At 42.2% G+C, this 26893-nt stretch overlaps 1 protein-coding gene across 2 annotated transcripts in view; it reads left to right on the forward strand.

The window, feature by feature from the left end:
- The first annotated feature begins 3992 nt into the window (after positions 1-3992).
- GRM8 (glutamate metabotropic receptor 8) overlaps positions 3993-26893 on the forward strand; it is a 797285-nt gene continuing 774384 nt past the window's right edge. For both annotated transcript variants that reach the window (XM_057550586.1, XM_028165220.2), the window contains exon 1: positions 3993-4502. In XM_057550586.1, coding sequence (XP_057406569.1) covers positions 3993-4502 — 510 coding nt within the window. The remainder of the gene's footprint in view (positions 4503-26893) is intronic.

Raw genomic sequence — 26893 nt, forward strand, 5'->3', positions numbered from 1 at the left:
AGCCACTCAGCTTGCAAACAAAATCAGTTATTGTGTTCAGTTGGCAAAGCCTTGCTCTGGTGTTTTGAGCATAATCTCATATTCCCTTATCATTAAATAATAGAACCTCAGAACGGGAAGCTGGAAGACACCTTAGAGATTATATGGTCCATCTCACTCATTTCACAGATGAGGAAATGGAAGCACACAGAGGTGAAGTGACATGCTCAGTGTCACCAGCCAGCGACTGTCAGACAAGGATCCAATTCCAGGCCTCTGTTGCCAGGGGAGTCTCTGTCTAGCCCATCCTCATTGTGTCCCCACCAAGATTCCAGGGCTGTGCATACCTGTGGTGGCATAGGAGACGATAAACAAATATGATGCATTTTCTAAAACAACCAAAAAGAGCTGCAAACGTGGGCTGTTTCAAGAGAAACTGCCGGATTTGCAATTTTGTGAATTGATGACAATATTCAGCTTAACCTTTTTGTTAAAAGAGCTGAATGGAATACAGCAGAGGAAGGCTGTTTGGCCTTTTTCTGAGAAAACGATTACAATTCTTGGCTATTGCTATTCCTGTAAGGATTTTACCATACCGTGTCTTAAAAGCACGTGCCAGGTTGCTGGAGGAAGACCTGGTGACAGACCCAGATAGATCCCACATGGCTGGGTGGGTTTGTTCTCACTGGTGTCAGCCAGGCCGGGAAACCTGATTTGAAGCAGAGGGGTTTGGACACACGACATTTGATATTCTCAACTCGTTGAAACATTCAGAAATCACCCTGCCCTGGAAATGTCCCCAGATTGTCCCCTCCTAATTAGTTCATTATTTTTCTTAAAGAGCTAACCCTCAAAGATATGCACATTTCTGAAAGATTTCAGTGGAGGGGCAGGGCCTTCCCCCCTTGCTTGTGTTGTCCCAGTCCGTCTCTGCAGTTCTGGGGGCTTTCTCAAAGGGCAGGACCCACCTGGAGGTCCTGAGGACTTTGACCGTGGTGCCAGTTACTAGCTGAGGGCTTTGGGCCAGTCTCAACCTCTCTGAGCCTTTTTTTCTCATTTCCACAAGACCTAATGATTGGTGTATGAAAATTCAGTGAGAGACTGTTAGGTGCTTGAGACTTTGGTTCAGAGAAGGTACCTAGAGAGTAAAAAGAAGCAGAATTCAGGGCCCTGGCCCTTGAGGAGCTTTCCATATTCCTGGCCTTTCAGGAAACAGCTAGAGCCTGCGAGGGAACCACAGACGCATGTTCCAGCTGGGGGGGCCTGCCCCCCAGCAGACCCGGGCCACTGAGGTGGTTAATGCAAGTGCTAATGATCTACAAGGTACCCATTTGCCATGTACTTAGGACCAGCTGGGAGGGAAAGAATGAACAGGAAGGGCTGCACGAGCATTTAATGGTTAAGCCTCCTGGAAGCCCTCCGCCTGAGGGCTCAGACATAGTGGAAGGTGTCTTCTCCCCTCAGAGGTCGCCTTCAGGAGTGTGGACCTCACGCCTCCTTGAAGAAGTCCATCATCTCAGGCGAGGTTTGTATCAAAGCCCAGAGGAAGGTCCGTTTGAGAGAAAAACTGATTTTAAATCAAGCACAGAGCATTAAGTAGAGCTATCTGGCTCGATAGCACAAAAAGGTCATTTTGTTAAAATTCATTGACGCCGACTAGGATAAGTTTAGATTAAAGCTCACAAGAATTGCCCAAGAGCAAGATTAGGCCGTGCAAGATTATGCGATGCCACCAGATTTATGTAGTTTTCTACAAACTTTCAAATATATTTTTCCTTAGAATTTTAAAGGGAAACTAAGCCTTGCAGTCACCAAGAGTGTGATTTTTATGACAATGTATCAGATTTTGAAATAACTGCTGTATTTCAACATTTTGTAAGTAGCTCTGATTTTACTTTTAAAGTGACAAAAATTTTCAGTAACAATCTCACCAACTGGGCAAATATGGAAAAAGTTGCTCTGCTTTAGTGGAAAATGAGTTGCAGACTAGATTAGCAACGATAGCTCCTGTTTACTGAGCACTTACCCTATGCCAGCTACTGCGCTTTCCGTGTGTGCCACGTGGCAGGTTCTGGCACCCCTTTACAGGCAAGAAAACCGAGCTTCAGAGAGGTTATGTGCCTTTAATTCTGTGTTGCAACGGAGGAAATTTAAGCAAAACTCCAAGTAAACTGCCCAGTAAATACCAACCAAAATGGAACCTCTTGTTTTCCATTTAAGTGCATTCATCCACTAAACAAAACTAATTCCTGTCTCTCTGTTATTTATTCCCCAATTTTTCCCTAACTTAAAGCTCTAAACAGACCTATGAGATGCTAAAGAGACAAAAAATTATTGCAGACATGAATACCTTTAAGAGAAACTCAATTTTACTACTTCCAGGGCTGTACAACAAGTGGAACTAGGTGAATGCCACGTGAGTAGCATAGGTAAGGATGATTTGTAATTAACAGATGGACTGAGTTTATGGTCGTCTATAATTGAAAACCGTTTATTCTCTGAAGCGCTTTAAGTACTTGGGAGGTGGCTTGAAGAACGGCATGTCCCCTTCCTTTTCGCCTTCATCATTTCTCCTTCGCGTATCCATTCATTCTGTGCTCTGCCAGAAAGGATACGCTCAGGGTCAGCCCAGCCCTGTGGACTTGGTCACAAGCCCTGAATTAGTGGTCAGAGTTAATGAGGTTTTACTGTCTTCTAACTGGTCTTCCTCGTGAAACTGTAAAGCACAATCCTCCTTCTCTTAATGGGTGGTTGGTGTAATCCATGGTCCATCACTTAAATGGTTTCATATAGAAAGTCAAGTTAACTAAGTGTTTCCTTTTGTGGAATGCCTGAGGTCAGGCTGTTGCCAAATCACAGATTTTCTGAGGGAGAAGCAGCTGCTAAGAGAATCACGTGTGACGGAATATTAGTCAAGTCGTGAGAAAAATCAGAAAAGGACGAAGTATTTTGAGGCCGAATATGGGAAATCCAGGGCTTAGCATGTGCCAGGAGGCAGGAAATGCTTGTCATAGGCAGATGAGAACTGTCCCAGCAGACTGGGCCATTGACTGTATTTCTGAGTATGCTCCAGGTGTATACTCAGAAATCCCAAGCAGTGGGCTACAACAAGCCCCCTTTCCTCATCTAAAAGTGAAAAAAGTGCAGCTTTCTCTGAAGGCTTTTGGACACATGTTCAGTTGGCCTCTAGAGAGGCACCATCCTTTCCTTTGGGATGGGGAGGAATGAAAATTTTATGAACTGGAAATTGAACAAGTGAATGGAAAGCACAACCAGATGTTGGTTGGCTAGGGTAGAGGAGAATTGTCCAAATGTCAGGTTTCAAACCCATATGTATTAATAGGCGAGAAATGAACATTAGATTAACTATCCTACCAAAATACATTGGTGCTGTTTATTGTCTTAACTGCATGTGCATTTCAAACATCAAATTCCCTTGTGTGAAGTCAGTTCTTGTTTTCAGTTAAACCTCCACAAAAGTCCTTTTCTGTTTCCCTTGCTCCAAAAGTGTCATCAATCTCTCTGTTTAGATGCAGTGCAGCCAGGTGTTCAGAATCATAAGGGGACAAAAAGAATTAGTTTCTTACTGAATAGGGAAAATTAAACAATAAAAAAGAGGTCGGTGCAAACAGGGCTTAAAATATGAAAAATGTAGACCCTTTGAACTGAACCCTTTCTTTTTTTCCTTCTGGCCTCCCAGGAATAATTCTGCTACAGGGCTGACTTCAAGGACGTGAATTGGTGACCTCATCCCAACATCAGAACCTCAGCTGTTACTCTAATTTTTGCATCATTCTAGGCAAGTTGACTTTATATGGAAATAAAATTGAACCTTGGGGTCTGATGGAAATTCACTGTGACATTCAAATCAAGAACACCTGCTGAAACCCACAGAGCCTTTTCCCCATGGGCCCTGATGGTAGCCTCCAGAAGGTACAGCCTCAGGTGGTCCCCCTTCTTTTGTGGCAAGAATAAACTTTGGGTCTTGGATTGCAACACCACCTGTGGAGAAAATGGTATTCGAGGGAAAGCGATCAGCCTCTTGTCCTTGTTTCTTCCTCCTGACCGCCAAGTTCTACTGGATCCTCACAATGATGCAAAGAACTCACAGCCAAGAGTATGCCCATTCCATACGAGTGGACGGGGACATCATTTTGGGAGGTCTCTTTCCTGTCCACGCAAAGGGAGAGAGAGGGGTGCCTTGTGGGGAGCTGAAGAAGGAAAAAGGGATCCACAGATTGGAGGCCATGCTTTATGCAATTGACCAGATTAATAAGGACCCTGATCTCCTCTCCAATATCACTCTGGGTGTCCGGATCCTCGACACCTGCTCCAGGGACACCTACGCTTTGGAGCAGTCACTAACGTTCGTGCAGGCTTTGATAGAGAAAGATGCTTCTGACGTGAAGTGTGCTAATGGAGATCCACCCATTTTCACCAAGCCCGACAAGATTTCTGGCGTCATAGGTGCTGCTGCGAGCTCCGTGTCCATCATGGTGGCTAACATTTTAAGACTTTTTAAGGTAAGTAAAGGCACTAGGCAATTCTGACCATTGTGGAAAGACAAGAAATTGTCCTGACTCCAACTGCAGGTTTAAGAGGAAACTGAATGTGGTGAAGATGTTCGTAGAGCCTCTCAGGGCCACAGTTTCCTCAAAGAGAGGGGTTTGTGTCTAGGTTTCTACAAGAGTTGATTTAGTTCCATTTTTAAAAAGAATTAATTGGATTAATTGTGACTTTTTTTTCTGAACAAACAGAAAGGTGATAATTTCTATGACATGTTGGGTCCTCAGTATCTTGGGATATGCTGTTTATTGAGGCTTATTTTAAAGCAAAGCAAGTGTTTTTCGAGGGTCTGATGAACTCTTAGCTCATTTATCAGATCAAACATTTCTATGGTATTTGAGATTTAAGATAATTTACTTGGTGAAATTTCTTTAACGTGGGATGCTCTGTTATGACAAAAGTTCCTGTGTGGAGAAACAGTATTTATTACTAATGGGTAGATGGGAGTGACACTCTGGGCTAGAAGATGGCCATAAAGTTGTCAGGTTTATTATAGCTACAATAGAGCAGAACCTCATTAATTCAGACTGCTCTGATGCAGACTTAGAATAATTATATGTAATTCTTATTGAATTAAAAGTTCAGATTTAGCAGGATAATTCGAGACTTTTTGGTTTAGGTTGGATGATCTATTACCTATAGATTACATTTTGAATAAAATTGGCAAAATAAAACAACACATGGAACAATATTTTGAAAGCATAAAGTCCCATAAACATAAAGTTATTGTAATTCATCTTTCATTAACTTTCTCATTTTATTTATTAACATCCGTTATGTAGTCGTTTGTAATAGACATAATTTTAAAAATTGAAAATACTTTTCACGCTGATTTTTTACTCAGTGGGACATGACTTTTCCAGCTTACTCTGAATTAATGACTCTTCGTTTAATATTGTGAGAAGCTGTTTCTGTGCATATTAGATTTAAAAATATTAAAAGAATATGGAGAAGTTGGACAGATGACAGATATAGTGACAAAAATGAACAAAGTGATGGAAAACTTACTTCAGAAAATAGAAGGGTTCGAATCAAAAGCTTTCTGCTTTGGAAGCTGTCTTGGGGGACCATCTAGTCTGGTTCATGTCTGTAACATCCCCCCAGCTTCTGTATGAATTCCCTAAGTTTGGAGGCGAGAATGGTAAGAGGCCCCTTAGTGACTATTTTCAGATGGATGAAATTTTCTCAAATGAGGATGCGGCTGAGCAGAAGCTCTCTGTGTCTAAGGAGTACTGAAGAGTCACACACAGGCGTCAGGGAATGCCTGAGATATTTGAGCCAGACGTTGGGAAGAGCCCCTTGGCAAGGAGGAGGACGCAAGATTAAAATAGGCAGCCAAGGGTGCTGTAATTGTCCATCTCTGAAAACTTTCCAGGGAAACTGGAAAGTTGTTAGTAATTTCTCTTGGGCTAATTGACCCCTTGCCTGGAGGCAAGATGCAGAACCAGAAGCTCCAGGTTTACCCCAACATCCTGGGATCTTGGATTTCTCCCAGCATCCTGATTCTGAGCCGCATGGCATTTTCGGCTCTGGGGTGATGTCCAGCTCCAGCCAGTTTCCCAGTTCTCTTCTCCCCTCTGACTTGATCTCCCTCCCCCGATGCTCCAGAGCATCTCTTTTCTGTTCTTAACTCATCAACACCCACTTTTTAGGGAAGGGGAAACTTTCGTGAGGATCATCTCCCTCCTGTTACTCTCCCCTTATACACTAATTCTGGTTCCCATCAATCCCATCGTAATTCCCGTGAATCCTGTCTCTTTCCTGGAGTCTGGTGCCAAAAGTGGGCAAAGATTTGAGGAGTGGGGTGGAGGCGATAATTGCTCAGTTGAGGTTTTCAAAACTTGTTTACATTAATTTTGCTACAGAATCAGCTTATCTGTAAAATGGGGATGTTAACATTGTGTTAGGTTGTTGGATGATTTAATGAGATAATGCAGGTGAAGGATTCCACCAGGACCTGACCGTGTCCTTTGTCTGCTTGGGCTGCCAAAGGGGACATCGGGCCAACTGAAGGGTAGGCTTTGTTTTTATGCATTCTAGACCTGGCTTCTCTCTGCTTTGTTCTTCTCTCACTGACTGGCCAATTCTTGGGTAACTCTGGAGGGACCTTATTTGATCAGGTGGGAGAATTACAATACCATTGACTCTGGGCAGAGTCCAGTGCTGTAGGTCAATTCTTGAGACCGTGGTCTGCACATGAAGGGGCTGCCACCCTTTACCAAAGCACAGGGACTGGGTGACTTTTAGCCAGGAGGAGATGTTGGTTATGGTAGATGTCATGACTAAGACCAGTATGCTGGCCCGGAGTGAGCATTTAATATATGGAAACAGATATATTTATTAACCAAATAAGCGGGGCTTGAAAAATCTGTCTTTTACAAGTAAGTGAGAAGATGTAAGTGATCAGCCCATCTTCCAGCTGGACCTGGAACCACGTGACTGTGAATTGATAATTACAACTTAATCGTTGTTGTGCTACTTTAATTTACTTTGACGATTCATACGAGACCTCCAGCCAGCACTCCACACTGGTATTAATTATGAAATGGTGATGGTCACTCTTGGAATAGAAAATATTTCACTTTATGTGTGAATATATATTCTGTTTAAACACATATGCTAGGACTGACATGAAATATTAGAGTAGTTATCAAAGGAATGATCAGCAAATTAATGCTTTGGGGATTGGCTTACAGTTCCATTCTGAAAGATAATAATTTGATTAAACAAATGCTACGACCTGAATAAAATTAAACATTTAGGACAGTTTTATGGCGCTTGGGCCCCTCCAGGACAGCATATGACCCATAGTATGGAAAAAGATGCCTGGATATCAGTATAGTGCCACTTATTCCTGGATTAATGGAATCACAGAAGGTCGAGCATCTTGGCTTGGAAAAACACATACAATTAAACTTGACCAAGGTCTTGATTAATGAATTTACTTATTGTCCTTTTCAACAATAAGCATTAATTGGGGTTTTTATAATGTAGCTGGAATCTGTTTAAAATTGTATAAAAAATATTTGGGCTGAAATCAGAAGTAATCTCCAAAGGTCCCAGTTCTCTTTTTCTGGACAATCCTGGTAAAGCCATGTGTTATCTGCCTGGGCTACATTGTGAAGGAGACAAAGTCCTCCAGGCATGCCCATCTTCCTCTTCCTTCAGTCTGGCCCTCCTGCGGCACCGTCTCCTGGCCTCGTCTCCCTCTCCATTCTCCTAATCGAAGCCTCGTTTCAGGAAAGGAGCTATGCATGTGTTATCAGTCCTCTGCATATAACATGTCTGTGTTTAAGTCAGAGGAGGATTCTGTTTTCCGTGGGATCGCTAACTGTGGTTCAATGAAATGATTTGTCTTTGTCAAGGGGATTCAGGCATTGGGGGGAGGTTCATTTAGCCCCCCAGATCCTGCACCTTGTCGGGGTGGGGGGCAACTCCTCTGCTGTGGAGTATAGCTGGTCCTGCTCGTCTCTAGAGGGAAGGAATGTTGCCCTATCTTTGTTTCTCTTCCTATCAAAGCTCAGGGGCAAATGGTAAAATCAGCCCTTTAACTTCAGCGGAGAATTGGGCACGGGGTGGAGCCAGGCTTCATTGGGGGGGTGGGTGTGGGGCGGAAGCTGGCCTGTGGCCTTGCCCCTTGGGGCACTGAATGCCAGACTAAACCAGTGATTGTCAACCCTGAGTGTGGGCAGGGCTCACACCCTCTCTCCTCATGCCCTGGGGTGGGTGGGGGTGTAGGCTATCAAAACTACCTCAGAGGCTTTTCATGTGAGGACACAGTGAGTGAGTGTGTGCTTCCCAACCCCCTCCCTAGAACAGTTTTTACTGATCGAAGTGTCTCACATTTCTCAGGTGTGTTGGGAGTGAAAACAAGTTTGAGAGTCATGGAACAAGACTTCAATGATCTGAACTTTTTTTTTTTTTTTTTAACATCTTTATTGGAGTATAATTGCTTTACAATGGTGTGTTAGTTTCTGCTTTATAACAAAGTGAATCAGTTATACATATACATATGTTCCCATATCTCTTCCCTCTTGCATCTCCCTCCCTCCCACCCTCCCCATCCCACCCCTCTAGGTGGACACAAAGCACCGAGCTGATCTCCCTGTGCTATGCGGCTGCTTCCCTCTAGCTATCTATTTTATGTTTGGTAGTGTATATATGTCCATGCCACTCTCTCACTTTGTCCCAGCTTACCCTTCCCTCTCCCCGTGTCCTCAAGTCCATTCTCTAGTAGGTCTGTGTCTTTATTCCTGTCTTGCCCCTAGGTTCTTCTGACCTTTTTTTTTCCTTTTTTTAGATTCCATATATATGTGTTAGCATACGGTATTTGTTTTTCTCTTTCTGACTTACTTCACTCTGTATGACCATCTCTAGGTCCATCCACCTCACTACAAATAACTCAGTTTCGTCCCTTTTTATGGCTGAGTAATATTCCATTGTATATATGTGCCACACCTTCTTTATCCATTCGATATGAACTTTTTAGAAGCACTACACACAGCCTTGACACACACACACGTACACACACACGTGTCATATATGGGTTAACATGGCGGCAGAGTGGTCACCTAGGTGACTGTTTAATCCCTATACCAAGTTAATGGTTTTAGATAATAGTAGGATCGATTAGGATAATGTGACCCATAACTGCAGAGTAGCGAACCCAGAAAACCCAGAACTGCTCCAACCTACAGGAAGGTTAATATGCCATTTCAGGGGCTCCTGTGTTGCAGAGACACCAAAGAAAAGAGGGGTCCAGCTCTCAGATGGAGTCTGCTTAGTTTGAAAAGAATTAAAAAAGAATGAGAGGGCCTTTTGGAAATGTTGACTGGGAAGCCCATAATTTAAATTTGTTTTATAAAGCAGTTTTGAGGAATTTGCATATGTTTTATAAAGAGCTCGGATTTTTTCCCCTTTCTAGAACATTTCCACCCCTCTCTTTTAAATTAGAGCAAATCTGTTCCTCAAAACACTAATCATATGTCTTACTTTGAGCAAAGATTGAACATTCTAAATTAAAAATAGCACATTGATACTAGGAGGTAACACATATTGATGTCCACATAGATGCATTGGGGTTAGAAAAGGACAGTGTCAGATATAATTTCTCTTTCTCATGTTTTTCTGGTGAACGTTACCTAGAGAGTTAATTTTCAACTCTTGAAGGATGGGGGTTAGATAGTCTGTAGTGTATACTTCCCAAAGCAATCAAATAGAAATCCACATGTGGATTATTCTATAAGTATCTAGAATTACTTCTAGATAATTTCTCACCATGCAGAAGCGTCCTGGTTGTAAGTGGCTAAAATTGACCTTCATGTTAAGTAAATGAAGTACAGTGAAGTATCCCATTACCCTGGATGTGCTCACCTTTTATATCTTGTATGTTTACAAAGATATATTTTCTCCCAAGAGACTCTACTAGTTGCAGTAACCACTCCCATAAAGCCAAGCATTTTGCGAGTTATTTATTGCATACAATGGGCTTTCTTAACTGTAAACTCTGAACAGGTATATCTGCTGTATTCAGGCTCATCTAGTTAGATGGGCAGAAAAATGAGCCCAATCAATAAACTCAGCAGGAGGTAACATTTCTTGTTTAATCTTATTTGATGGCAAACAGATAATGGAAAATTGAAAGACAGATTCCTTTAGTCAATTCTTTGCTCCTGTAGCAAGCTCTAATTTAGTTCTGTAAAGAGCCTATTCACCTCGGATGAGAGATGCTGGATGTTCTTTCTTAGTGGCCTTAAGTTGGGGTGGAGGGGGAATGGACACTGCCCACAGTCACTGACACAACTCGAAGCCATAGAGACACATAAATATGCAGACGTGGTCATTGCCACTCCTCTTTTTTTTTAAAAGGATGTACTTTTTTTAAAGTAATTTATTTATTTATTTATTTTTGGCTGCGTTGGGTCTTCATTGCTGCACGCGGGCTTTCTGCAGTTGCAGTGAGCGGGGGCTACTCTTCGTTGCTGTGCACAGGCTTCTCATTGCGGTGGCCTCTCTTGTTGCGGAGCACGGGCTCTAGGTGCGCCGGCTCAGTAGTTGTGGTGCACGGGTTAAGTTGCTCCGCGGCATGTGGGATCTTCCCAGCCCAGGGATCGAACCCGTGTCCCTGCATTGGCAGGCAGATTCTTAACCACTGCACCACCAGGGAAGTCCCCACTCCTCTTAACGTTCTAGCGGCTGCTATTTCTCCCAAGGTAAAGGTCTACCTCCACTTCGGGACGTCTTTTCTTACTTCTCTCCACTACATTAAGTTTCTTTGTTACACGTAACAAAGCTCCACGAGGGCAGGATGATATCCATCATAACCATGAGGGCATATGTATCTTGTTTGTTGCTGTTATTTCCAGCTCCTAGTATGGACCTATCTGGGAACCCAATAAACGTTTGCTGAATAAATGAATGAATGAACCATATCTCTCTACCCCTTCCACCTCTTCCACCTCCCTCACCCCAATCCCAGACATTGGAAATAGTAGGTGTTGGGTAGATAGAACAGAAATGGGATTTTGTATATTTTACTTTTGTACTCATTGACAAAAAGGAACAGAAGGAAGGAGAAGGGGAGAAAGGAGAGGTGGTATATTCTGGGAGTTCCTATATTTTCATGTGCTGCCTCATTTTCCTACCAATTCACATTTTCTCTAAACAGATTTTTAAAATTACAAATTAAATAAGTAAAAGACACGAGCACATTCTCACTTTGAAAAGTCTAAGCAATGAATAAGTAAATAGTGTAAAATGGAAAGAGACCACATCCGAACACATATTTATTAGTGAAGTCACATACACACACAGAATTTTATTAATAGATATGTCTTATGGCTTTCTTTTTCATATAACAACATGCCTGGGAGAGATTTCCATGTTGACTAATATAGATTCACCTCAGTAATTCTCAACCCTGGTTGCCTGTTACCATCACCTGGATAGGTTTTAAAAAAGCCCAAACCTTACCCAAGACCAATGAAACTGGGGTGGAGCCCTGGCATTGGTATATTTTAAATGATCATTAGATGATTCTGTTATTTGTCCAGGGCTGAGAACTATAAAACTTTAGCTGCTTGTTTTTTAATTATATGAATACGGCATCATTTATTTAATAAATCCCTTACTGATAGGTTACTTGACTTTGATTTCTTAAGGTCATTTATCATTTGAAAAAAAAGTGAAAACAATGCTAGAGGCATTCCAAGCACTATTAGCTCTAGAGTGAATTTTGGTCTCATAGAGCCCCTTCTTGGACCAGCAAAGGGGCAGAATTAATGAATTACCAAAATCACCTTGCTATAAGGCAGACTCACATGATACAGGCCCACCTCACAGGCAGTGACTCTTTATGACATGCAGTAACTTAGAACCAGTGTAGTGGTCATGTGCTCAGACCATTAAAGGAGCATCGTGACTTGTTGGGTGGAGCAGATTTTAAACTTGGTGAATTTAAATTAAATATTTCTTACTTTCCCTTTTCCTAGCCTTGAAAGGTCTGACATCCTACAGTGAATACTGAAGACCTCTTAAGACGTTATGTAGTGATTAATGCCTATCTTTTGAGTGTTTTAAATAATACGGTTGTTTTAACTAGTGGCTATGAGTGAGGAGAGGGAAGAGGGGAGGGGCAATAAAGAGGTAGGGGAAAAAAGGGTTATTATAGGATTATATGAAATCATGTGTGTGAAACTTTTGAAAGTCGTGAAGCACTATAGAATTTAAAGAATCTTTGATCCAATTAAAATAAATAAATAAATAATAACGAGGTTGTTTTGAAAGTAGTGAGGAGTCTTTCCAAGAGAATGGCTTGTGACAGTGCTATACATTTTTTGCTTAAGTTGTCCGAAAACCTTTTGAGAGCAAGTCAGTGTGTATGTAGATAAATAAACAAATAAATTCACATAAGAAAAGTTCTGTGCTCTTCTCTCTATTCACTCACCCTGAAGATTGCAGTGATTAGTTTTTAAAAAAAATTTAAAGACTTGATTTTTTTTAAAGAGAAGTTTTAGTTTACAGCAAAATTGAAGATGGCAGTGGTTTTATTTGGTTTCAGGACTGGTTTCTTCCCAGACTCTTCAGAAGATAGCTTTTTACAACCAACGGTTGTACTTTCTGGGGGAAGACTTAGCACCGAGGGCTGCCCCTGGCTCCTGCCCAGTAGCTCTCAAACTCTAGCATGCATCCAAATCACCCAGAGGCTTTGTGAAGCATGGAAGCTGAGTCCCCACCCCACCCCCACCGGCAGAGCTTCTGAGTCAGTAAGTCTGGGTTGGGGTCTGAGACCTGGCATTGCTAACAGTAACCAGGTGATGCTGGCGCTGCCGTTTCGCAGACCACACTTTGAGAAACTCCGCTCCGTGCAAATCGCCTGCTGGGTGACTTAGCAAGTCAAAGTACACAAGACAAAAATGAGGTTGAACAATGTTCTGTCTGGCAGCGGCCTCTTTTCTTTTGATTCATGCCTGGTTGAATTTCTGTTCTTATTGGTCATAATCACAGCAGCTGCTGTATGGATCTATTTTTAATTGTGTGCTCTTTTGGAAGTTGTGTTCCTTATTAAATAATGCGTGGCTCAGGAGTAATGATCAGTAGAATGGTCACTTGAACACGGTTCCTACAGCAGGGTCACTCAGATGATCACTTTTCCTCATTTTTATTACCTGTGACAGTGGAGCAGACCGATTTAAGAAACCTGGACTGTAAGATACACATTGACAGGGAATTGAGAACAGTAAGTGATGAAAGAGGCTGCGATTTGTCTCAGCTACCAGCAGTTTGTCTTCAGAAACCATGACAGCTACCTCCTGATTTCCATTATGCAATGAGATTGCAAATAACATTCCACAGCAGTCTTAATCAATAGAGAGTTAAAAGAGGCCCTTCTTTACCCACAGTGGGGAAAAAGGGCCTATTTACCCATTTAATTGGTAGAACACATTCTCTGGCAAAAGACAGAGATATCTCTTTCAGCTGTAATAAGGGACTTTCCCTATCTGTAAGCACTGTTAATAACATAAAAATATACATGTAATCTTTATGTATTTTAAATACATAATGAGCACCAGGCTGGTGGGGTGGGAAGGGGTCCAGGTATAGCATTGTCCAAAGCCACCTTTATCTGTTTCCAGAATGAGGCCAATCTCTGCCGCTTTATTTCATTTGGCCCAGCAAGTTGATAGGCATGTGTTTTCAATGTTGGCCATTTGTCTCCTTCCAAGACTCTCCCAGGCTCCCTCTGTGCTTGGGGAGGCTGGGTTCCTTGGTACAGTATAGCCCCAGATCTACTGGTTAGGCCCACCTTTGAAGTCACGAAGTGCCACCCTGGGCTCCCTTGGGATGTGAGGATGGTAATGTATTCTTGCTCCAGCTCACCCTTGCTTCCCTTTACATGAATCGAGAGTGAATTCTAACTTTTATTAGTGTTTGTGCTATTTCTTACATTTTAAATTTAAGTATTTAACATTGTGACAATTCTATGTAGTAGAGTTCTCAAAGTGATTTATCATCTCAGCTCTGAGAATGTTTGCATTTATATTGTTTAGAGAACAAATGGCATATCATTCCTATGCAGATCTGTTGTAGAGATATTTGGGTCCTATAGATATTTATCCTCAGGAGCTGTCTTTTCAAATTATAGATTATTGTAATATACTTATCTAGTGGTGCTTGATACTCATGAGTGAAACAGATTAATGTGAATTATATGAAATAGGTCAGGCTTTGTAGTCAGACTTCCTGGGTTCAAATTCTGATGTAACACTTATTAGCTATCTTACCTTAAGTACACTAGTTAATCTCTCTAAATCTTAGCTTTCTTTTGTGTGTGTGTGTGTGTGTGTGTGTGTGTGTGCGTTTTTAAATTAAAAAATTTTTATTGGAGTATAGTTGATTTACAATGTTGTGTTAGTTTCAGGTGTACAGCAAAGTGATCTAAACGTTAGCTTTCTTACATCTGAAGAGTAGATAATGATAGTACCTCCTTCATAAGGTTTTTTTAAAAAAATTAATTAATTAATTAATTTATTTTTGGCTGTGTTGGGTCTTCGTTTCTGTGCGCAGGCTTTCTCTAGTTGCGGCGAGCGGGGGCTACTCTTCATCGCGGTGCGCAGGCTTCTCATTGTCGTGGCTTCTCTTGTTGTGGAGCACAGGCTCTACACGTGCAGGCTCAGTAGTTGTGGCTCACGGGCCGAGTTGCTCCGCGGCATGTGGGATCTTCCCAGACCAGGGCTCGAACCCGTGTCCTCTGCATTGGCAGGCAGATTCTTAACCACTGTGCCACAAGGGAAGCCCCCTTCATAAGGTTTTAAATTAAGATAAGATAAAGTGCGTGAAGTCCTAAGTAGGTTCCCTGATACATAGTTCTGATGATGACAGTGAGGAGGGAGATGTTGATGTCCACCGTTAGTAGGATATTCACCTTGAGTTAGACCTCTCCTTCAATACTCAAGCATCCATACTGACTTGCCTTGTTTTGTGAACAATGGCAGGTTAGCATTAAAGATGCTGTCACTGACCAAGAAACAATGCAATCAATAGGTCCAAATAGGCTCTGGCATGGAGCTCAGCTGTCTTGTTTGCCTGAAGGCCAAACATGAGACTGGGACCTCACCAACCTCATGCTCCAACCAGTTGAGCTAAGGAAGCAGTGGGCTGCTGTTCTTTCCAAATCCATGTCTTAGGTGGTAAGAGTCAGTTTTGTTTAATGAACAAACAGCCAAGGGAAAGACTGGATGACCCAAAGACAAGCTGTGCTAAATTTTAAGGTTATATCAGCACCCAAACAAAAGTGCCACTAGGGTTCAGTCGTGAAAAAAAAAGAAAACAACAACAAATTCTGGCTCCTTTGGACTCTTTCCCAGTACCCCTGGTTTGATGGTATAAGAGATGGAGCCGTGGTTGAGGACGAGTGGCTGACTAACCTCAAGGCTGCAGGCAGTCTTTAAGTCTGTCTTTTGGGTTGGAATTCCCTTCTTTTTTTTTTTCTCACACACACACACGCTGTATTTTATTTTTACAAGAGATAAATAGACTGACAGCAAGCATTGTAAATGGATGACCGCAACAAAACCAACAATGACTGCAATTACCAAACACGAAACACACTCGTGCTATGTCATAATATTGACATTCAGTCCAGTAATCCGCCACTGTAACAGCTCCTTTACTTTGCAGTGAAAATTGATTTGTATATTTTTTGCCTCTGAGTCCCTGTGGGATTTTTTTTTTCATTCAAACAGAAAGTCACAAAAATTATAATCATCCTCATCAGTTCACTCAGTCCCATGTAATTAATTTTTTTTTTTCATCTTGATCTTTTGTTAGTGGAATTCCCTTTCTTTGCCATGTTTGGTACAATGATCCAACACAGATGGAAACATAGGCCCACTGTGGGCAAAGAACACTATCCTTTTTTTGAGGGAATACTTTTATGGACTACATAATACTTATACCTATCACCTTCTGATACAAATGTCAGAAATGGAAGCACTAAAAAGATTCAGAAGTACTTTCTCTAGAAGTCACATTCATTTTTGGACAACCAGAAAAATAGTGGGACTAAATATATAAAACTTTGACTAACACTAGTACCTCTCATGTTCCACCTGTTGAAAATATAAATAATTCAGTCAAACATATCAATTATGGTCTGGTACATTTTCATTTTAATCAAACATGGATAGTTTACTGAAATGTGAAAAGACTCCTCAGGGAAAGAGAAGTGGTATTTTTTTTTTTTATTCAAACAGAAAGTCACAAAAATTATAATCATCCTCATCAGTTCACTCAGTCCCATGTAATTAATTTTTTTTATCTTGATCTTTTGTTAGCACTTTTATGTGTTCATCAGTTTTCCATTAGAGTTCTGAAAATGCTTATTCGTTCAGTTCAGCAGTACAGTCAGTTACCAGAAACCTGTACTTGTCAGAGTCTTTTCCATGAATACCTTGCAGATGAAACCCTTTTATAGGAACATATTTGCAAAAGCATCAGAGTACACCCAGAACTGTCTGTAAATGACAGAAGACTTAAAAATGACCACAGAGAAGTGGTATTTTTGCAATGCAGAATTCTGCCATCTTTGCAGGAAGGACAGAATCCTATCAGAGTGTTACTTGCTGAATAGTTCTTGGTATTGTTCTTTAAACTCAGTAAGTGTGAAAGCTTTTTTTTTTCCCACCAAGACAAGCAGAATACGGTGAAGAAATACCAATATATTACCCACTTATTCTCGTTCTTTAACTTAACAGGTGAGCTAGGTAATAGCCAGTCCCCAGCAGGTGTTTGGGTTTATTCAGCATCCTGGAAGTATATGGTGTTTGCCACTCCTGGGGATAACTAAGAAAGAAATAGAAGATTCAAAGCTTTTACATCGCTTAGAATCTCGTTGGGGAGAAATCACTAACACGTATACAGTAACAACGAACAGTATAAAACAATGTGATAAGGCTGTGACATGCTGCCAGGGTTTAGAAGAGAGGCCGACTTCACCTGAGGAAGCTGCAGCTGTGAGTCGGGCTACCGGAGGTGATGTGGGATCGGCCTGGGCCTAGAGGGATGGGTAGGAGTGTATAAACCAGAGGCCAGGCGAGGAGGAGGGCTCTTCCAGGTGTGGGGAATCCCAGAACCTTTGACCTGATGCCTTCAGCTCCGTGAAGATGGAAGTAAGTGGAAGCCTTATTTCTTCTGCTTAGCGTCTCTCTGCTATGGCAAAACTTCAAAGGGCCCCTTTAAGAGTCTTCTAGGAGGACTGAAAATGGGGAGGGTTGGAGGGTTATGTCCCCAGCTCCCACTGAATGTGAAAGTCGGGACCTCAGTTAAAATTCCAAGCAAGTGGGTACTGAGCATCCAGAGGGCAGAAATCTAAGCCCTCTAGTTCGGGGAAGGAGTAGATACAGGAGGTGAATTGCTGTGCGATTCAAGCAAGGAGCTAGTGGACCCCGGAGAATTCCTACCCCCAGCCCCCATTTTTGCCCTTTGGAAATCCACGTAGCTTAAGATCAAAAAAAATTTTTTTCATCTGCCACATGCCTATCTTGACTGTTTATACTACTCTCATTAAGCATAGATACACAATTAATTGCTGAGAGAGAAATTAAATGCATTACCAGTGAATCGATTTTATTTGCCTCAATCCAATAAGGAAAGCCACTGTTCTCGAGAGGGTCACAGCTTCTCCTTGCTGTCTTCTTGACCCTTGAGTAAACTGGGAGTAATCATATCTGCACTTTCTCCGTTTCACAAAGTGGTCATAGATCTCAGTAAGGTAAAAAAAATTTGGAGAATTTACAATATTCTAAGTGTAAAGCATTTTGAGTGACTTGGAAATAGGTTCTGTATTTTTTTTTTTTTGGCTATGTTGGGTCTTCGTTTCTGTGCAAGGGCTTTCTCCAGTTGTGTCAAGTGGGGGCCACTCTTCATCGCGGTGCGCGGGCCTCTCACTATCGCGGCCTCTCGTTGCGGAGCACAGGCTCCAGACGCGCAGGCGCAGTAGTTGTGGCTCACGGGCTTAGTTGCTCCGCGGCATGTGGGATCCTCCCAGACCAGGCCTCGAACCCGTGTCCCCTGCATTGGCAGGCGGATTCTCAACCACTGCGCTACCAGGGAAGCCCTAGGTTCTGTATTGAAAATGGCGTAACTCCTTATTTTTCTTCTTCATGCTGCGGTACTTTAACTTGTAATTTCTACTCTCGTTACCCCACCGATTTAAATGGGAGCTCGATGGGAGATGTTTTGTTGTCTTTGAAACCACTGGGATGGAATTTTAAATCCTTGGATATTTTTTTCCCCTCTGCCTGAGGAGAAAAGATACCGGAAATTCCATTTTTTAGTTTGGATTACTTCGTTTCATTTATATGCATACAGCTAAAGTACCTAGTGAGTTTTGCGTGTGTGTAACTTAATATTTACAGGTAACACCTTGCTGAAAGTAAAATAGATTAAGTGGAGAATATTTTTCCCACAGTTTCCTTCTCTAACAAAAATAAGATAACCCAGCACCACTCCTTAACTGAATGCCCCATCTGTCACCTCCATGCTGATCTGAGCCAACACGGTCCTGAGAGCAGTGCCGGGCCGAGGGTCTGCATGTGAAGCAGGGTGAGTTTAAGCACATGCTGGGAGAATCAGGATTTTAAGCTTCAAACTTGTATTTACCCTTAAGTGTTTCTCTGAAATATGAGGAACTAAAATGAAAACCTGTCTTTTTGGACTGTAATTACAGTTAAATTTCAACCTCTCCTGATCAGTGTTAGGCATAGAATATGATAAGAAATTTAGTTGTTAAATCAGTGATCTAAAATACTATAGTAGTCCAAGGTTGATGAATAAATATTATTTTAACATCTTATTTAAAACATTTCATGGTGTTTAATAGCATCAATATTTCATTCTAGTAAAGTGGTACAAGTTTAGGATTTGAAGTGAAAGAAATGTAAAACCTATAAATAATGCTGATCACGTCTACATGATGAGAATTACTCTTAAAAAGCTATGCCCAGTTAGAAAATTGATCTTATGAAGGAAAAGTACACAGTTTTGCATTGTACTTTGTTTTATATAACTCAGTTAAATTCAGTAGAAGACTTAACACCATTTTAAGATATCGTATCCACTAATAAACATTTTAAAAATGTTTTAGGAAGCTTGGCACAGAATAATTTATTTATTATTTTACAGTTGTTTTCCCTAGTTCCCCTGATACTTGGCCTTGTGGAACCTCAGGGATGGAAGGCATTTTTGAGATCTTCTATTAAAGCCTTTCATCCAAAGCAGAATCTCATCTATTAAGCTCCTTAATACTTAGTGATTCAGTGCTGCCTTTTGTACCACTTAATTGTGTTAAACATACATCTCCACTCAACCTCCCTCTAGAGTATAATGCTCTTGAGGGCAGGAAACATGTCTTACTCATCTTTATGTCTCTGAGAGTACCTGGCATGGTCCTTGGCACAGAGAGGTACGAAAAGAATGCATGCTGACTTGATGCATTTAAAGACTTGATGCTAATAATCTCACAAACTGGCCCACTCCATTTTGTAATGGCATTCTTTTTTCTGTCTCTATTCTGACCTGAAATCTTCTTCCCCCTTGAGCAGTTTTAGGAATGGCTTTAATTTCATAAGGGATGAGGAAGCCCACCCAGTCATTTGGACAGTGAGGCAATCCTGATGCTCAGGGTAGGAACAGAGGTCATGGTCAATCACTTCTACCCATTGGCCCTGCTCCTGTCTTCTGATACATCTCTTTTTTTATGGGACAGTTCTTCAAACGTTTGAAGGTCCTGGTTGTCCTGAGTCTTGAGTTCTCCAGGCTAAAAGTTTCTACTGTTTTATCTGCTCCTGACAGTAACAGCATAAGAGCTAACATTTATTGAGAGCTTCTTATATGCCAGGCACTGTGCTAAACACTTAGCATGCCTGATCTTATTTGATCCCTGGTACAATTCCATCAGATAAGTATGGTTTTCAGATCAGGAAATGAGGCTTACCTAAGCTTCCTTAGATAACTTAGAAAGTAAGTGGCCAAGCCATAGTCAAACCTTGGTCTGACAGATGCAAAAGCTCATGCTTTCAACCACTGCTTTGCACAGTCTTTCATACAGTATGATTTCAAATCCTTTCTGTAATGGTTTCCTTCCCCTGAATATACTCCTGCTGTTAGTTTAACCCTACTCTAAGTGGAATTCGTTTTTCCTTGCCATTCTAAAAGATTGCCTTTGAGCAGGGAAGTTAACATAGAGGACTTCAACTCTCTAAGCCTCATACTCTCAGAGTGGAAGTGGCCAGAATGGCAGGTGGCCTGACCCAGCACATCCTCAGTGGGCAGTGGCCTGGATGCAAGAATGGAGTCTGACCGCCATGACCCCGTGTGCCTTTCCTGCTCCTGGGAAATGTTAGGAAACGTGTTCTCCTTCAGCACTGTGGATGGGAGCTTCCTACTGCACCAGATGTTTTTCGAGGAGGAGGCTGGATGGGAAGAATTTGTATTATTACAGATGGCCAGAGCAGTTTATGTATCAGGAAGTTTTCCATGGAAGGACTAACACACCCAAAATTATTCTTTGAAGTTAATGGCAGGATGTGGTGAAACTACTTGGACCTCAGGAAAACACAGAGACACTAAAACAAATACATGTGGTTTGTACCTACTCCTTTCCCAAACTAAAATATGACCCATGACAGTGTTTCCTCAACACACAGGATCAGTTTCTAGATCAAATGTAGTGATGATACTATGAACATATTTGTGTTAAGGTTCCTTCCTTTTGTCCTCATTTCCACTGAGTCTAGTCTAGAATGGTCGGGTGGAGATGTTGGGACCAAAGTTTGTATGATATTATCAATGTCAGAAAAGCAGATGATTCATTTTCACATACGTGGGGAGAGACCAGAGTTCTAATCCTATTTCGTGTACCTTGGCAGAGGAAGAGAGTTGGGTTTTTAAAGCCACTTTTGGTGGGTGGACTTGGTGAGCAGCCCCACGTGTCCACCGGTTGTCCAGCTGCAGAGCCTCCCAGCTGCTGTGTGTTTGCTGTCATCCTACCACCCTCATTTTTCCTCTGTTAACCTGCCTTGTTATTTCACCCCAAGGCTTTTTTAACCCAAGCTAGAATGGATTTAGCCCTACATACCTTTGCTTTGAAAACACTTCTGATCTTTTTAGAGTTCCTGTAGGTTTTCCTATGAGATAAAAATAGCTCTTTGTACCTTTTGTTTCCATGGTAATGGATTCCAGGACTACTTTAGAAAACCACTAGCTTCATGTGCCAATGGGAAGTTGGAGCATGATGGTCTAATACAGTAAACACCAGACCACCTGTATGAGGAGCGCAAGCCAGAGAGAAATACCGTAGAACCACGGTCAAGAGATGATGTGACCGTATGTATTTTTACTGCAATCAGCGGAATTTGGAAAGTGACTCCCGCATTGCAGGCAAATGGCTTGGGAGCGTTAGCATGAAATTTAGTGTTCACTAATCAGCTCAAGGCGGAAAGAGCCAAATTAACTTGAGGCATTGATTTCAAATTTAACAGTATTTAAAAAGCCGTGAAACCCTGTTTCTGAATTTTCAACAACCTTCCTGAATTTTCCAAGTTGCCAGGCCTGCTCTTGGGAAGTCAAAGGAGGATGTAGGTGCAGGAGAGCCTTCCTTGAGCTGTTTGCCTTTCGGTGAAAGGAAGATTGTATCCAGAAACTCAAGAGAATCTATCTGGTATTGTCTGCAAATACATCTTTTAGGAAACTGGGATACAGACCAGAACTCAATAGAAAAATCTATTAGAGTTCGCTAAAGACAGGGCAAACATAAAGAGCAGAGATTTTTTTTGGGAAAAATAGAACTACTACTTTTATAAAAAGCCTTAGGTTTCTGAGTTTGTGGAAGGAGAAGGAATAATTAGATTTTTTGGGGTCAACTTCGACTCTGACCCTACAACCCGGCTCTTTGTTACCTACCTCCTAAGGGAGAAGAGCAAGAGGAAAGAGAAAAGGCAGAAGGAAAGAAAGAGGAGGGGAGAGGAGAAAGGAAGATTGGAGGTGTGTGCCAAGCTGATTGTGCTTATTTGGAAGGAGAGAATGAATCAGAGCCCCTTTTTTTCCTAATGTGGATTTTAATATTTAAAGTTACCGGTGCCATCATTGAGGATATTAAGATACTTTTATGTTGAACTGATTAAAATTACATTTGGAATAATGAATGACATGAAATGTACAAATATCGTCCCCAGGATATTTGTACATTTTTCTGTTTTTAAAGCTTCAAAATCATAAACAACTGTAATGGAAGGTTTTCAGAAGCATTCTTCTAAGAGACACAGGGCCAGCAGGTCCTATGAAATGGTTTACTGTAACACTGGGGGCTCCCGGCCTGGAAGGATTCAGGAGTCCTGCCTCTAATACAATTAAAGGGAGGTTGAACTACACTGGAACTCAGGGTTCATTTTCTTTTTAGTATATCTAAGACTGAAGATGCCTGTGACAATAGGTCTTTATATCTGGTAGGGAGAGTTTACCAAGGCTGCCTGATTCTGAGCTCAGCTCATTTCTTTAAGCATTTGGGGCGTGGCTCCACGTATCACACACTTGCTTCTTTCCTGTGTCCAGGCTGCATCCAACCTTCATCAAAGCCGCCTGAATTAATTTTTTCCAGCAGTATAGGTTGCAGAGTGGGGCTTTTGGCTTTTGTAATTGGCATGTAAATATACCATACTCCCCCTGGAGGGGGCCTCCACTGTGCTGAAGGTTAGCGGAGACCCAACCCGGGGCAAGGAGCCCCTTTGGGTGTGCTGGCAGGTCAGCCTGAGGGCTTTGACAAGGGCCTTCCATGATTGTCAGTACGAACATCCCCAACCCACTGTAATTCCTGAGGCAAAGCTCTGTGGAATTGCCCGGAGGGTTCCTGCCCTTGGCCCTGCCCCAAAGGTACACCCCTGAGCAGCAGGGAGACTGCTCTCCCCCATGAAAAGGGTCTAGTTAGCTCGGGAGTAACCCTGGCATAGGAGGTGGAGATGCCTCCACCCACTCCCACTCCCTCCTCCTCAGCCTCTCCTTTGCCCTCTTCCTGCTTCCCTGTGGGCTGCTTGAACATTTTATAGAATTCCATTTTGATTTAGTGGTTGTGTGGTTTTTTAAAAAATTAATTAATTTATTTTTATTTTCGGCTGCGTTGGGTCTTCGTTGCTGCGCGCGGGCTTTCTCTAGTTGCGGCGAGTGGGGGCTACTCTTCGTTGTGGCGCGTGGGCTTCTCATTGAAGTGGCTTCTCTTGTTGTGGAGCACAGGCTCTGGGCTCACAGGCTTCAGTAGTTGTGGCACACAGGCTCAGTAGCTGTGGCTCACAGAGCTTAGAGCGTAGGCTCAGTAGCTGTGGCCCACGGGCTTAGTTGCTCCACGGCATGTGGGATCTTCCTGGAGCAGGGCTCAAACCCGTGTCCCCTGCCTTGGCAGGCAGATTCTTAACTACTGCGCCACCAGGGAAGTCCTATCTGTTGTGTTTTAGAGTTTATCTCTTTATGTAGCTTTTTTTATTGGTTGTTCTGTGTATTACATTTATATACAGATGATTTATCACAGTCTCCTAGTGCTGACATTTTACCAGTTCCACTGAAATGTAGAAACTTACCTCCCTTTCCCCTCCTCCTTTTATGATTGTTTTAAATATTTCCTCTGCATACCTTGAAAACCACAATAGACAGTGCTATGATTTTTGCTTTAATCATAAACTAAATTTAGAAAACAAAAGAGCAGTCAAGTCTGTTGTATTTTACCCATGTTTTTGCTCTGTCTGTTCTTTCTTCCTTCCCAGTGTCCCAAGACTCCTTCTTTTATCTTTTCCTTTCTGTTTAGAGAGCTTCCTTTAGCCATTCTTTCAGGGTAGGTCTGCTGAGAACAGATTGTCTTAGTTTTCCTTCTTCTGAGAGTGTCATCTCTGAAGAATATTTTCTCTGGATATAGAGTCCTGGGTTGACAGTTTTATCTTTTAGCACTTGAAAAATGTTGGGCCACTTCCTCCTGGCCTCCTTGATTTCTTGTTACAAGTCCTGTATTATTCAAATTGTTTTTCCCTTATAGTTAATGCATCATTTCTCTCTGGCTACTTTTTTTTGTCTTTGTTTTTAGTTTTCAGAAGTGTGACCATGATGTGTTTTGATATGAATTTCTTTGGTTTGCCCTGTTTGGTGTTCACTGAAATTCTTGAATTTGTCCTTTGCCGAGTTTGGGAAGTTTTCAGCCATTATTTCTTCAAATACTTTTTGGGCCCCACCCTCTTTTCCCTCTCCTGGGAGCCAGATGACCTGTAATTTTAGATCTTTCATTATAATCCCACAGGTCTCTGAGGCTCTGCTCATTTTTTTCAGTCTACTTTCTGTTTTTTAGATTGGGTAATTTCTATTTTTCTATCCTCAAATTTATGGATTCTTTCCTCTATCTGCTCCATTTTGCTGTTGAGCCCATCTAGTGAGGGCTTTTTGTTTGTTTGTTTGTTTCAGTTATGGTATATTTTAGTTCCAAAATTTCCATTTGGTTCTTCTTTCTATCTTCTCTTTGCTGAGAATTCCTACTTCTTTGTCAAATCGTTCCAATTTTTCATTTGTTTCAAGAAGGTAATTGCTCATTGAAGCTACAGCCCTCTGGCTGCGAGAAGGAGAGGTACTTGGACACTGTTCCCTACGTGAGCTTCACTGAAACTCCTGGGGATGGTTACTACTGAGTGTGGGTGGTAAAGCCCTGAATCTCCACAAGGTTCCCCTGACAGCTCCTCAGCTGGGATTGCACCTGGAGGAGATGAAAGTCCAGTCTCCTCACTCAGGCGTCTCTGACATCATCCTGGAGGGGGTGTTGGGACACCTCGGTAGAGTCTATGCTCCTTTCTAGGCCTTTGCTGGTGGGGTGGCGGTGGGACTGCAGGTTTTTCCTGTAGTATTTAGCTGGAGTAGAGTGATTATTCTAAAAGTTTTCTGTCTGAAAGGGACTAGGCTGCCCCTTTCTTGGCTGTTGGGTTAGAGATAGGAGTTCTTTATTTTTGTCTCTGCCTGTTGGCATTTCCAGGTTGCTGGCTTCTCCAGTATCTAGTCTGGAATATATGAAGAAAAAAAGAACATCTAGGAACTCACCACCATGTCATTCCTTGGGTCCTGAGGTCCTTAACTTTCTTGACTACTCTTTACCTTTTGGAGTCTTGTGTTTGTTTTAGATATAATGTCCCCGTTTTTAGTTATACGTATGGGAGGAAGAGGGAAGAGTATATTTAGTGCATCTTCCTGTCAGAGCCCCCTTTGATCCTCATCTTTATCCACACCAGTCACCCTTTATATTGCTTCACTTTCTCAAGATCAGAGAATGTGGTACAGTTTCAAGAACATCCAATAATTCTATAGGAAGCTTAGCTTGGAACAGGCATTACTGCAGGGTAGAACCAGCCTCAGATACTGGAGCAATGGCAAGCACAGTTTGGTGAGATGGCCCCATCACATGTGCTGTGGTTAGCTGAACCTGGGTTCAAATCCTGTTTCTACCATGTAATTGTTACATAACATTGACATATTATTTAGCTTCCCTGAGCCTCATTTTCCCTACCTGTTATGAGGATTAGAAGTGGCATATTTCTGGTGCCTGGGACATACTAGTTGCTGTTAAAGAACAGCTATTATTGTTACAAAGAAGGTTATAAATTCTCCAGATATTTTGGCAATAATCTGACCTTTGCCAGGAAAGAAACAAGTCCGAATTCAGTGAGGATGCTTTTTTTTCTAAACAAGTCATAGTTAAATAAGAAGCCCCAGAAATGATGTCTTCCCATCCCAAATACTGCGTCCGGATGAGAGCATCAGTTAGAGGAATCACTGTGCTTGCTCCGTGTTCTAAGGAAGTGGAGTAGAGTCATTTCAGGAGCAATGGGTAGCTTGTTAATGCTGTGATGAGACCCCCATTCTCTGTTTAAAAGATTTCACCCTGCAGGAAGCAAGTTAAGGGACCTTGGGGGAGGCTTCTCTGCTCCCTCAAGAGAACCAGAAGAATGAGTCATTGATTGTATTTTAGGCAATGTTCTGCTGCTGATAACTTCAGCTTGATTGTTTGCTGACTTCAGAATATGTCTTTCAGCTTCTGTTTACAAGTCAGGTGAGATCTAAGATGGCAGGAAGGAGGGGCTTGGTGCTTTTCCCTGGGGAAGGGTGGACTTCTAAGCTGAAAGGGACAAGGGGGCTCTTCTTGGCTATCTGAGCACTGGATTTCATGTTGATGGGCTCTGGATAAAGACAGTCCAAGGAGGCCTTTGGGCCATTGTGGGGTCTGAACCAGGAGGCCAGCTTGAAACACTCGTGGAGAAGCACAGCGTCAAGTTCCCTAGATGTAGGTGGGGATGCTTATGCAAGTGATTTATTAAAGAGCATCCTCAGGAGAAAGAGTGTAGTTTCAGGTGAAGCCTAGTGTCAGCCTGATCCCATGGGGTGCTCTGTAGTATCCACTGAATTAGAGTCTGTTCTGTCTCGAGGCAAGGAAGTGGGGATTTTGTATCCTTGTACCAATCAGTCCTTAGCTAGGGACAGCCTAGCCCTAAGTTAGGGATAATTCCCAGGCACCTTTGGTCAAGGTGGCTCTATCACCCAAGGCCAGTTCTCTGGAGAAGGTTATAGGTGTGATGTTAGGAGTAGCATTGTCAGCAGCTAGAATAGGGATCCCTGGGAACACGAGCAGGGCTCAACAGGGTCTATAGCCCCAGGCTTCATCAGTGGCACCAAGTGAAAACCACTGGCTTGGGTAACAGAAGGCCTGGCTAATTTGTTGTGACCTTGAGCAAGTCATTCAATCTCTCTGCCTTCCATGCAAAAAAAAAAAAAAAAAAAG

This window comes from Balaenoptera acutorostrata, chromosome 7 (genome assembly GCF_949987535.1).
Source record: "Balaenoptera acutorostrata chromosome 7, mBalAcu1.1, whole genome shotgun sequence".
Taxonomy (NCBI): domain Eukaryota; kingdom Metazoa; phylum Chordata; class Mammalia; order Artiodactyla; family Balaenopteridae; genus Balaenoptera; species Balaenoptera acutorostrata.